Source organism: Hyla sarda, chromosome 9 (genome assembly GCF_029499605.1).
Source record: "Hyla sarda isolate aHylSar1 chromosome 9, aHylSar1.hap1, whole genome shotgun sequence".
NCBI lineage: Eukaryota > Metazoa > Chordata > Amphibia > Anura > Hylidae > Hyla > Hyla sarda.
The window spans coordinates 29,064,563-29,077,279 of record NC_079197.1 but is presented as its reverse complement, the minus strand read 5'-3'; the positions used below and the strand labels follow the sequence as shown (position 1 = coordinate 29,077,279).

Genomic DNA, 12,717 nt, shown 5'->3' with positions numbered 1-12,717 from the left:
CTCCCTACGGGTATCAGATCAGCGTCCTGAGTTACCTAGGCAACAGGTGATGCACGGCAGAAAGACATTCTCTGTCACGCACTGATGTAGGTTTATAGTGACGTGATGTTAATGAGCCGAGAGGAAGCGCGTGAAGAGCGAAACAATTGTCGTTGCTAATCCTTTTTGCAACTGTTTGTTACCTGCCGCTCCGAAAATAAAAGCGTGAGTAGAAGTTATACAGTGAGTTACCACCCGTTCTTTCTTCTAGCATCTATATTTTGGATATCTACCTTAAAGGGAATCAATCATCAGATTTTACCCTATATAACGCTTGGCAAAGCGTTATATAGGGTAAAATCATTATTTTCACCATTCCCGGGGGACGCTCCTGCCCCCAGGGATGGTGAAGATATGAGGTTATAAACTAGTCACCGCCGCCGCCGTAAGTAGTCACCTGGGCGGGGAGCTCCTCTCACCCACTCCCGTTCTTCGGCCGGGAGCGACGCCCCCTCCGCTTGATTGATGGGCCGCGTCATCGCTCTGCTCCGTCTGCTCAGTGAGAGGAACAATGACGCAGCCCATCAATCAAGTGGAGGGGGCGTCACTCCCGGCCGAAGAATGGGAGTAGATGAGAAGAGCTCCCCGCCCAGGTGACTACTTACGGCAGCGGCGGTGACTAGTTTATAATTTCATATCTTCACCATCCCTGGGGGCAGGAGCGTCCCCCGGTGATGGTGAGGACAACAATTTTACCCTATATAATGCTTTGCCAAGCATTATATAGGGTAAAATCTGATGATTGGTTCCCTTTAATGGACTGAGCACCGCTGGTTACATACGCAGGGAGTGTGAGTAGCTGTATCGCTATATAGGAACCAGTGGGCTGTTATTCCGGAGGAAAGGGTAAACCAGGGGTTGCAGTGCAAGCTGGGATTCTACCTGTCTACTATTTTAAGATTTTTTTTTTTTTATAGAAGTAATTTACAAGTCTGTGTTTAACTTTCTGGAGCCAGTTGATATAAAAAAAAAAAAAGAGGCCGAGGGATAGTCAAACACTAACTCGGCAATACACTCATATGTGTATGCACATTGTCTACAGGTGAGCAACAATACATAGCAATCCCTGCAGAGTTTAATTAACACAATGTAACTTCTGATAATGTGTGAATATTCATTCACTTCTAATGATGTAAGGCAGTGGTCTCAAACGGTGGCCCTCCAGATGTGGCAAAACTTCAATTCCCAGTATTCCCGGACAGCCAACGGTGACATACAGCACCCCCCCAAACTCTTTTTCTAGGGGCTGCAAATATGGCCCCAATAAATGGGCTAGCTACATACATTTGTCCTCACCTCCTAAAATTAACAACCGGTATACCAATATTTTACCCCCCTCCCCCATAACCCATACATAAAGTGCCAACCTCGATGTCGTCCATAACATATACTCCTTTGAGGTTCACTGTAACAACATCTAGGATGTCGGGAGAGTTCTGTTAAAGTTGCATGCTTCTCCTATTTATGATGCATTATTTATGGTAGAAGGATCAGATCCCGTCTGTATACTTGATGTGTTACAGGCAATGAATTTGAGGGGTCAGGTCCTGTAGAATAAGACAGATGAATTCACCCCGCCATTGATTAATCATAACTAATTACGCCCTGACAAGGTCGGCATTAATAGCGGAATAAGTGTAACCTTTCTGGAGATTGGTGCAAACACTTTGGCCCTTTTCTCCAGGGCTCTTCTACCGCTCCGCTAATAAAGAGAAAGATCTTTGATTTGCATTAACGAACGGGACTAATTGTTGTCTTGTTAATTGGCTTCAGGGACTGAGTATTATCTTAATTACAAGGCTCAATTATCCTAATAGCTGCAATGCCAGACAATTGAACATTTGCGCACATAGAGCTGTTATTTTTATTGGGGCCAGCGCTAACTGAATTCATTAATTAGCAGGAAAAATTATGAGCATTTCTGATGACTTATTAACTCTCTCTCTTTAGATCTGGAGAATTCTGATACGCAATTTACATAAAATAAACATATGATAATTGTTCTTAAACCCCGATCAGGGGAACGAGCCGGGAGAAGTTCGTGCTCAATGCGCCCTCTCTCTCTATTCTGTGTCATGTGATTGAGACACACAGGCAATGAAGGCAGGGAGAGGAGTGCACAGCAGCAGGGACTTCTCCCTGCTCACTTTCCTGAACACTCAGACCCCCCCCCCGCCAATTAAAATTTTTGATATGTCACTAGGTACACTTTAATAGGTTTTTATGGTCCCATTGCTGTTTAGGTCCCTTCAGCATGGTCGTATGTTTTGGGTTGCATGGGCCTCTACTGTGCCCCTGTGCACCTTCAATTTCATCCTTCTTAAAGAGTACCTGTCATCAAAACATATTTTATTTACTACTCCTAACACCCCTCCTGCCCTTAAAAAATTGTTCTGAACTTTAAAAACCTGTGTATCATACCTTTTCCCTTGCTCACATTGTGTGAGCTCCCGGCAGGAGAAAGTGGATGTTCCCCAGCAGGCGCGACATCACTGAAGCCTGTGAGAGCTGTGCCTCCCCATGCTCTGAACGCACTTCCTGAGTTTGGTCTCCTGCCAGGCCGGGAGGAGACCAAACTAACTGTTTGACTTGCGGCAGGGAATAGAACAGAACCACCTAGTGGCTGTTTTTTCAATCACATTAAAAACATATAAAGGAATTAAACAGCAAGTAAATAGAAAAGTGTCTTATAATTACATAAGGAACAATATTTTAAAACGTTTAGTTTGGTGACAGGTACTCTTTAATGGGGTTCTGCAATGAAGGACAATATATCCCCCATCCAAAGCATAGGGGATAAGTGTCGGATCTCCTCCTGAAGCTTTGCATTACCTCCTTACATATAGCACCCCGTAAAGCTGTTTATTGATAAGTTACTATATAATTTTTTTTATTAACAAAAAATATTTATATACTAAAACTGTAATAACCCTTTGCAGAGCTGCAATACCATATATAGCCTGTGGACAAAAGTGGCACTGTTTCAAGAAGGAAAAAAAACAGACGCTTTTTCAAATGCTAGATCTTCAAGTTTGAGAAGATTCTTTCAGCTTGTATCCCTTTTGTTGTGACATAATGCAGTCTATATATGGGGCATACTTATAGTGGTCCACAAACAAAGCATCTGGACGGCTGGTGGGAGCAGGAGGGGTTTGGGGAGTGGAATACTTGCAGTCGCACCCATAATTCATTGTACACACAGTTTGTGTTTATTTGGTTGTAATATGTAATGAGGTGTAATTTATATACTAATCAGTGTACGGTAACAGCCGGATGATTTACATATTAATATAATATTTTATGATCATTTCAGGCTGACTTTAGCCATCCATGTAGGCAGCGCAATTTATGAGTGGGCTGAGGGATCTGCTGGGTGAGCGCTCTTTAGTGTGCGCCCTCCAATTACCAGACATAACAATGCAGTGTGTTGCTTTGTCTGCCCAAATGCAGAGATTGCTTGCTATACTCAACCTAAAGGGATCACTCACACAGCCTGTCTGCGGCTTCAATTGTCAGCGGCTGGATTCCACAGAGGAGCAATTCCCGCACTCACTCCGTGGACCGCGCATTGGAGGTTGAGAGGTACCTGGTACCAAGCTGTGTTTTATTCAAGTGCAATAAGACTTGTGTTTATAGATCTTAACAGCGTATGCACGATTGTCCCGATGCTGATCTCCTTATGGGCATGTGAAATCACTGTGCAAAATTAGTGGTACAACTCTACCAACTTTTCCCTGACTGTATGCATTAACAAGTGTTTACATGAAGGCAGCAAGACTTTTTTCATATTGTGGTACATTACAGCCTTAAAGCCCAACTGTCATGAACTCTGGGTGCTATAACCTGCACACAGCCTTTGTACTGTGTGCAGATGGTGTGTACAGCAATTTTTTTTACCTAAGTTTTTGCAGGCTTTCATGACCCCAAAAAATGCTTTTGATCACAGCCACTGACAGTCGGATAGGCGTGGCGCGAGGTATGCGATGCCCCACCGCCGCCGCGCCCACCCCTTGTACGTCAGCGCTAGGACCGCTTTGTGACTGACACCCAGGACCCAGCACATTCGCCCTTCAGCTCTTATAACATGTGCGCCGTCGCGTTTTATCCAGGCAAGCGCTCGCTCCCGCTGCCGTCTGCCTCCTCAGTGCACCTGCGCAGTGCTAGATTCAGAGAGCACGCTTCCTCTCTGCCCCTAGTATCGGGAACTGAATGGCACATGCACTGGGACCTGTGTGTCAATCACACAGGGGTCCCAGCGCTGACATACAGGGGGTGGGCGTGGCAGCGGGGCATCGCGTACCTCTTGCCACGCCTATCCGACTGTCAGTGGCTGTGACCAAAAGCATTTTTTGGGGTCATGAAAGCCTGCAAAAATAAGGTAATAACATTGCTGTACACACCATCTGCACACAGTACAAAGGCTGTGTGCAGGTTATAGCACCCAGAGTTCATGACAGTTGCGCTTGAAGTTCAATGGTTTGTTAATCCAAATTTTATGTGATGGATCAGAACACAATAGTCTAAGTTGGTGAAGTGAAATTAGAAAAATATATAAATAAAACTACACTGCTTAAAAAAAATAAAGGGAACAGTAAGATAACACATCCTAAATCTGAATGAATGAACTAATCGTATGAAATCCTTTTGTCTTTACATAGTTGAATGTGCTGACAACAAAATCACAAAAATTATCACTGGAAATCAAATTTATCAACCCATGGAGGTCTGGATATGGAGTGACAATCAAAATCAAAGTGGAAAACCAAACTACAGGCTGATACAACTTTATGTAATGTCCTTAAAACAAGTCAAAATGAGGCTCAATAGTGTGTGTGGCCTCCACGTGCCCGTATGACCTCCCTACAACGCCTGCGCATGCTCCTGATGAGGTGGAGGATGGTCTCCTGAGGGATGTCCTCCCAGACCTGGACTAAAGCATCCGCCAACTCCTGGACAGTCTGTGGTGCAACGTGGCGCTGGATGGAGCGAGACATGATCGGATTCAGGTCTGGGGAACGGGCGGGCCAGTCCATAGCATCAATGCCTTGCAGGAACTGCTGACACACTCCAGCCACATGAGGTCTAGCATTGTCTTGCATTAGGAGGAACCCAGGGCCAACCGCACCAGCATATGGTCTCACAAGGGGTCTGAGAATCTTATCTCGATACCTAATGACAGTCAGGCTACCTCTGGCAAGCACGTGGAGGGCTGTGCGGCCCCCGAAAGAAATGCCACCCCACACCATTACTGACCCACCGCCAAACCAGTCATGCTGGAGGATGTTGCAGGCAGCAGAATATTCTCCACGGCGTCTACAGTCTCTGTCATGTCTGTCACATGTGCTCCGTGTGAACCTGCTTTCATCTGTGAAGAGCCGGGCGCCAGTAGCAAATTTGCCAATCTTGGTGTTCTCTGGCAAATGCCAAACATCCTGCATGGTGTTGGGCTGTAAGCACAACCCCTACCTGTGAACGTTGGGCCCTCATACCACCCTCATGGAGTCTGTTTCTGACAGTTTGAGTGGACACGTGCACATTCGTGGACTGCTGGAGGTCATTTTGAAGGGCCCTGGCAGTGCTCCTCCTTGCAAAAAGGCAGAGGTAGCAGTCTAGCTGCTGGGTTGTTGCCCTCCTACGGCCTCCTCGACGTCTCCTGATGTACTGGCCTGTCTCCTGGTAGCGCCTCCATGCTCTGGACACTACGCTGACAGACACAGCAAACCTTCTTGCCACAGCTCGCATTGATGTGCCATCCTGGATGAGCTGCACTACCTGAGCCCCTTGTGTGGGTTTTAGACTCCGTCTCATGCTACCACTAGAATGAAAGCAACGGCAGCATTCCAAAGTGACCAAAACATCAGCCAGGAAGCATAGGAACTGAGAAGTGGACTGTGGTCACCACCAGCAGAACCACTCCTTTATTGGGGGTGTCTTGCTAATTGCCTATAATTTCCACCTGTTGTCTATTCCATTTGCACAACAGCATGTGAAATTGATTGTCAATCAGTGTTGCTTCCTGAGTGGACAGTGTGATTTCACAGAAGTGTCATTGATTTGGAGTTACATTGTGTTGTTTAAATGTTCCCTTTATTTTTTTGAGCAGTGTATTTTTTAGAAATAGAAAACAGAAAATTGGCATGTGCGTATATTGTGTATACGCGTATATATGTGCGTGTATTCACCCACTTTGTTAGGAAGTCCATAGAAAGCTCTGGCGCAACCAATTACCTTCAGAAGTCGCATAATTAGTGAAATGATGTCCACCTGTGTGCACTCTAAGTGTCACATGATCCGTCATTACATATACACCTTTTTTTAAAGGCCCCAGAGGCTGCAACACCTAAGCAAGAGGCATCAGTAACCAAACACTGGCATGAAGACCAAGGAACTCTCCAAACAAGTAATGGACAATGTTGTTGAGAACTACAAGTCAGGGTTAGGTTGTAAGAAAAAAAAAAATCAAAATCTTTGATGATCCCCAGGGAGCACCATCAAATCTATCATAACCAAATGGAAAGAACATGGCACAACAGCAAACCTTCCACCCACCAAAACTCACGGACCTGGCAAGGAGGGCATTAATCAGAGAGGCACCACAGCAGAGACTGGAGTATCTGTACACAGGATGACAATAAGCCGTACACTCCATAGAGTTGGGCTTTATGGCAGAGGGGCCAGAAGAAAGCCATTACTTTCAACTAAAAACAAAAAGGCTTGTTTTGAGTTTGTAAAAAGGCTTGTGGGAGACTCTCAAAATGTATGGAGGAAGGTGCTCTGGTCTGATGAGACTAAAATGTAACTTTTCGGCCATCAAAGCAAACCCAACATATCACATCACCCAAAGAACACCAGCAGCCGGGACTGGGAAACTGGTCAGAGTTGAGGGAAAGATGGATGGTGCTAAATACAGGGATGATATTGGGCAAAACCTGTAGCACTCTGTGCATGATTTGAGGCTAGGACGGAGGTTCACCTTCCAGCAGGACAATGACCCCAAACACACTGCTAAAGCGACACTTGAGTGGTTGAATGGGAAACATGTAAATGTGTTGGAATGGCCAAGTCAAAGCCCAGATCTCAATCCAATCAAAAATCTGTGGTCAGACTTAAAGATCGCTGTTCACAAGCGCAAACCATCCAACTTGAAGGAGCTGGAGCAGTATTGCCAGGAGGAATGGGCAAAAATCCCAGTGGTAAGATGAGGCAAGCTCATAGAGACTTATCCAAAGCCACTTGGAGCTGTGATTGCCGCAAAAGTTGGCTCTACAAAGTATTGACTTAGTTATGAATAGTTATGCATATTGGGGGAGATTTATCAAAAACCTGTGCAGAGGAAGAGTGGTGCAGTTGCCCATAGCAACCAATCAGATTGCTTCTTTCATTTTCCACAGGCCTCTTTAGAGGCCTGTGGAAAATGAAAGAAGCAATCTGATTGGTTGCTATGGGCAACTGCACCACTCTTCCTCTGCACAGGTTTTGATAAATTTCCCCCATTGACTTTTTTTCTATTTGTTGTTTGCTTCACAATAAAAAAAAATCTTCAAAGTTGTGGCTATGTTCTGTAAATTAAATGATCTAAATCCTCAAACAATCCATGTTAATTCCAGGTTGTGAAGCATTAAAATCCCCCCCAAAAAAGTCAAGGGAGGTGAATATTTTTGCACGGCACTGTATTCTTGAAGGCCAGTGTTTTTTATAGTGTTGTCAGTATTTTAGGTTGATCTTACTATTGAGTTTCTACACATAAGTGTATATACCTATTAGAATTCTGTTTTGCCTTACTGTAAGCTGCACCTCCTAGGGCCCGGTGGGTGTCAGCCCAGTATGATATGCTGACTGGTGTTTATGTATTTTAATAAATGTACGGTATTAGTTTGCCCATTCATCTTTGAGCTTCACTTTTATATTAGTTCCGTACATTGGCACAGATTTATCAAACTCTGTGAGAGAAAAAGTGGAGGGATTTTCCCACAGCAGCCAATCACAGCTCAGCTCATGAGCTGAGGTAAAGTGAAAGCTGAGCTGTGATTGGTTGCTGTGGGAAAATCTCTCCACTTTTTCTCTCACAGAGTTTGATAAATCTGTACCACTGTGTAGAGGACTGCATTGCCAGCTATGACACGGCGCACACCCACGCGGTCCTACTGCCCATGATTTTGGTGGCTGAATGTCCAGAATGTGGACAGGCCTTAAATCGGAATTTCAGCTGTGAGAATACTGCATTGGGTCAGTTGCAATGGCCGTCCCCTTGAAGTAAACGTAGCGACTATATATTTTTTCTTTTTTTGCTGATCAGCACCAGATTCCAACAGTTGTTTTTCTTTTTTTTCCTATTTTTTATTCTAATTTATTATTTACACTTTCTTAAGCCGTTTTTAACTGCGTTTAGTAATAGGCTGTCCAGGCATGCTGGGAGTTGTAGTTTTGCAATTTTTTTTTATTTCTTTCACATTTTTGATAATTTTTTGTTCCAAATTTTTTTTCTAATTTTCCATTTTACAATCTATATCAGCGTGCCGCTGGTTGGGAAACATTGATATAGATTGTAAAATGGAAAATTAGAAGAAAAAAAATATTGGAACCAAAAATTTTCAAAAATTTGAAAAAAATAATATTGCTAACAAATATGTTTAACATAGATATAATTTAAACAATAGGCCATTTTCTGATGACACCTTCCCTTTAAAGGGGTACTCCCATGGAAAACTTTTTTTTTTTTTTTTTTTTTTTTTTTTTTAAATCACCTGGTGCCAAAAAGTTAAACAGATTTGTAAATTGCTTCTGTTAAAAATCTTAATCCTTCCAGTACTTTTTAGGGGCTATATACTACAGAGGAAATGCTTTACTTTTTAGATTTCTCTGACATCATGACCACAGTGCTCTCTGCTGACCTCTACTGTCCAATTTAGGAACTGTCCAGAGCAGGAGAAAATCCCCATAGCAAACATATGCTGCTATGGACAGCAGAGGTCAGCAGAGAGCACTGTGGTCATCACATCAGAAAAATCTAAAAAGTAAAGCATTTCCTCTGTAGTATATAGCCCCTAAAAAGTACTGGAAGGATTAAGATTGTTTAATAGAAGTCATTTACAAATATGTTTAACTTTCTGGCACCAGTTGATTTAAAAAAAAAAGTTTTCCACAGGGGTGCCCCTTTAAGACCAGAAGTGTTGTCCTCATCGTCTTCAAAAATCCTAATTTAGCGATTGTTCAATTTTGCCGTAGCAAGAATTCAGCAGCCGCATACCCCACCCCCCCAATCTGTACCTTCTTCCCCCGCGTCCCTGATAGACAGGACAGAAAAAAAAAAACGTACACGCACAGTCCATATTAATAACTCGCCTTGGAAACGCGCAACTTTTAGTGTTTGCCAATCCTACCATAAAGTAATTAAATTTAACATTGGTGTAGTTTCCATATTTATGCACAACACCACGCACCCGGAATGTGTTTTCTAATCTGCGGAGGGAGCGAAACGCGCTGACAGCCCGGGCGAATGCCTGTGATTTGACATTATCACATTAATAACACATTCATTCTTCAAAGCGTTTTTAAGCATGATCTGTATGATAAAGGGCATCGACTTAATTACAAGCTTGCTTAATTACAGCTGTGTGGAAACTCGTTTGTTTAGGAGGATGCTAATTACACTGCTGAGCCCTTGGCATGGGCTGGCGCTCTGTATGCCGTACAGGGGCAGAACGCCCAGATGAAGTGGCTTCAGCTTTTAATGACTGCAGGTGACACGGAGAGAGCTTGTTATGCCGGAGCGGCGGTGTCCTAACTCATATGTGACAGACGCCCAGATGAGAGCGCCTCTGTGCGGGACCCGGGCGGGCAGGAGACATTTCTATGAATAACCGTCAGAGCCGTATCCTCGCTGTCACGTAACGGGCAGCGCGGTTTTATAGGGTTATGAGAAATGTGTTGAGAGCGGCAGCACAAATTAAATTTTTTTTTTTTTTAACAGATATGTTTTGTGAATCAGGGTTTCCCAACCAGGGTGCCTCCAGCTGTTGCAAAACTACAACTCCCAGCATGCCCGGACAGCCAAAGGCTGTCCGGGCATGCTGGGAGTTGTAGTTTTGCAACAGCTAGAGGCACCCTGGTTGGGAAACAATGTTATAAATGTTGGCTGTCCTGGCATGCTGGGAGTTGTAGTTTTGCAACAGCTGGAGGCACCCTGGTTGGGAAACACTGTTATAAATTTTGGCTGTCCTGGCATGCTGGGACTTGTAGTTTTGCAACAGCTGGAGGCATTCTGGTTGGGAAACACTTATAAATTTTGGCTGTCCTGGCATGCTGGGAGTTGTAGTTTTGCAACAGCTGGAGGCATCCTGGTTGGGAAACACTGTTATAAATTTTGGCGGTCCTGGCATTCTGGGAGTTGTAGTTTTTTTTTGCAACAACTGGAGGCACACTGGTTGGGAAACACTGTTATAAATTTTGTGTGTCCTGGCATGCTGGGACTTGTAGTTTTGCAACAGCTGGAGGCACCCTGGTTGGGAAACACTGTTATAAATTTTGGCTGTCCTGGCATGCTGGGTGTTCTAGTTTTGCAACATCTGGAGGCACCCTGGTTGGGAAAAACTGTTAAAAATTGTGATTTTTGTATGTTGTTTTTTTTCTCTTCTAACTATTATTATTTTATATTAATTATTATTATATTTATTATAATATATAATATAGTTTTCTCTTTTCCACTCAATCATATTCCTTTTTTTTTTTTTTCCAGCAATGGATGGCGTTCCTTTTATGATTTCAGAGAAGTTTGCCTGCGCGTCGGAGGCAGTAAGTGTACAGTCCGCGCTAAAGTCAAATATATTGGTGTTGCTTTTAGGTCTTGTGCCTGTAACTACTATTATCATATTTCATCGGTTCTTTATTGCCACCTGTATTCTGAAAATAGAAAAAAATTATCTCCTTTCGAGAAACAGCGCCAATCTTGTCCATAGACTGTGCCTGGTATTGCGGTTAAGGCGTTATGCTCTGACCTGTATAGGGTCTGTTTTTTTTGTTTTCTTTTTTGTGTGCCAAACTGACCCTTGGGCACAAATGACACAGCCTGGTCCTGGCAGATCTCATTGACTGTTATAGGGCAGGGCTCAAGTCCTGCAGGAACTCATGGGAACGGAGTTCCTGCACTTTTTCCACTGCAGGAACCCTGTTCCCATTATCAAGAGTCCTGCAGGACCAGTCCTTGAGTGGAAATCTTGGGTGAGTTCCCACACTTTTTCTTCCAGGACTTGATCCCTGTTATAGGGTCTGTTGGGTGTCCGATATTTTACAGAGGTGTGGAGTGGAGGGAAAAAATAGGACTAGCGGTATTTATTTTTTCTTCGCTCAACTCTCGTCCTTCCGGCGGTCTGACCGCTATTGCTCCCTTCACCGGAGCACAATAGCAGTGTGAACAGGCCCTTAGCCTCATTTACTTGAACAAAGCTGAGCTGCAATACCAGATACAGCCCTTGTACAAGAGTGGCGCTGTCTGTGGAAATAACGTAGAACCACTTTTCTAACCTTTTTTTTTGGCCCATTTTATTTTATTTGATGGGAATATATATAGAAAGACATGTGTGAGAGTACAGGTTATGCCAACATGGCGGCACGTACTGTATATTCCCTCAGTGCAGTCTGTACAGGACACCCCTATGTTAGCCAATGTATATAGATTGATCTAAATTCTTTCCTATTTGCTCCCAAAGACCTAGACTTGTTTCCATGCTCTTTGATAATAAACGCATTGGCGGGCTGGATAACACCAATGTAAGAGCAATGTATCACTGTATTTTATTTATTTTTAATTTTATTTTTATTTTTTATTTACATTCTATTAGTTCTTTTTTGGTTAACCAATAAAATATCACAAACTTAAAATGTGTAAAAATTATAAAGTAGCATAGGTTATTTTTACATATTTTAGTTACTAGTCTGTTTTTTTTCGTTATACGTATAATATGGCAATTTTTAAATGTATATATATATATTTTTTTTTTTTTTTTGAATGTCCAATCCCTTGAGTGTTACTGTGTAAGATAAATACTTATTGTTAGACTTTTTGCTAGCTGTGGAATTCTCCGTTCCTTTGGTTTTTCTGCCATCATGTGGTCAGTAGGAGAATTACAAGGCACCACAAGTCGTGATTTTTAGAAGACTGTTGTATTGATCGTTGCTTGTGTTGAGAAAATGATGCAATCTACACTTTTTGTAATACAATGATTCCTGTTTCTTTTGATTGAACCTCTTAAATTCTGGTTAATCAGAAAGAGGTTTCTTTGTTTCAGATGCAGCAGGTTGACCTTTTGGGAATAACCATCAAGTCCCTGGCCGAAATTGAGAAGGAGGTAAGAAGAGAACAAGTCTGGATATGAGTAAAGTGCCCTTTAAAGTGTAACTACTTTGTTGCGGCAGCATGGTGCGCTTTGTCAACTGGCAACTCCATTGCCCGCTGCTAAAGTAAGTGGTCTACTTAACCCCTTAATGACACAGGATGTACATTTACGTCCTGGTGCAGTGGTACTTAACACACCAGGATGTACATTTACGTCCTATACATGACCATGAGCATCGGAGCGATGCTCGAGTCATGCGCAGCAGGTCCCGGCTGATAGCAGCCAGGGACCCGCCGGTAATGGCCGACATCCACCATGTCCACCATTAACCCCTCAGATGCCGTGA

The 12,717-nt window shown here is 43.3% G+C and overlaps 1 protein-coding gene across 3 annotated transcripts in view; it reads left to right on the top strand.

Moving 5' to 3' along the window:
* The window catches only part of MVB12B (multivesicular body subunit 12B), a 117,376-nt gene that overhangs the window by 88,646 nt on the left and 16,013 nt on the right, over window positions 1-12,717 (top strand). For 2 of the 3 annotated variants that reach the window (XM_056540967.1, XM_056540965.1), the window contains exons 8-9: window positions 10,775-10,830; window positions 12,303-12,383. In XM_056540967.1, the coding sequence (XP_056396942.1) occupies window positions 10,775-10,830; window positions 12,303-12,383 (137 nt within the window). The remainder of the gene's footprint in view (window positions 1-10,774; window positions 10,831-12,302; window positions 12,384-12,717) is intronic. The other variant, XM_056540966.1, reaches the window with a different exon arrangement.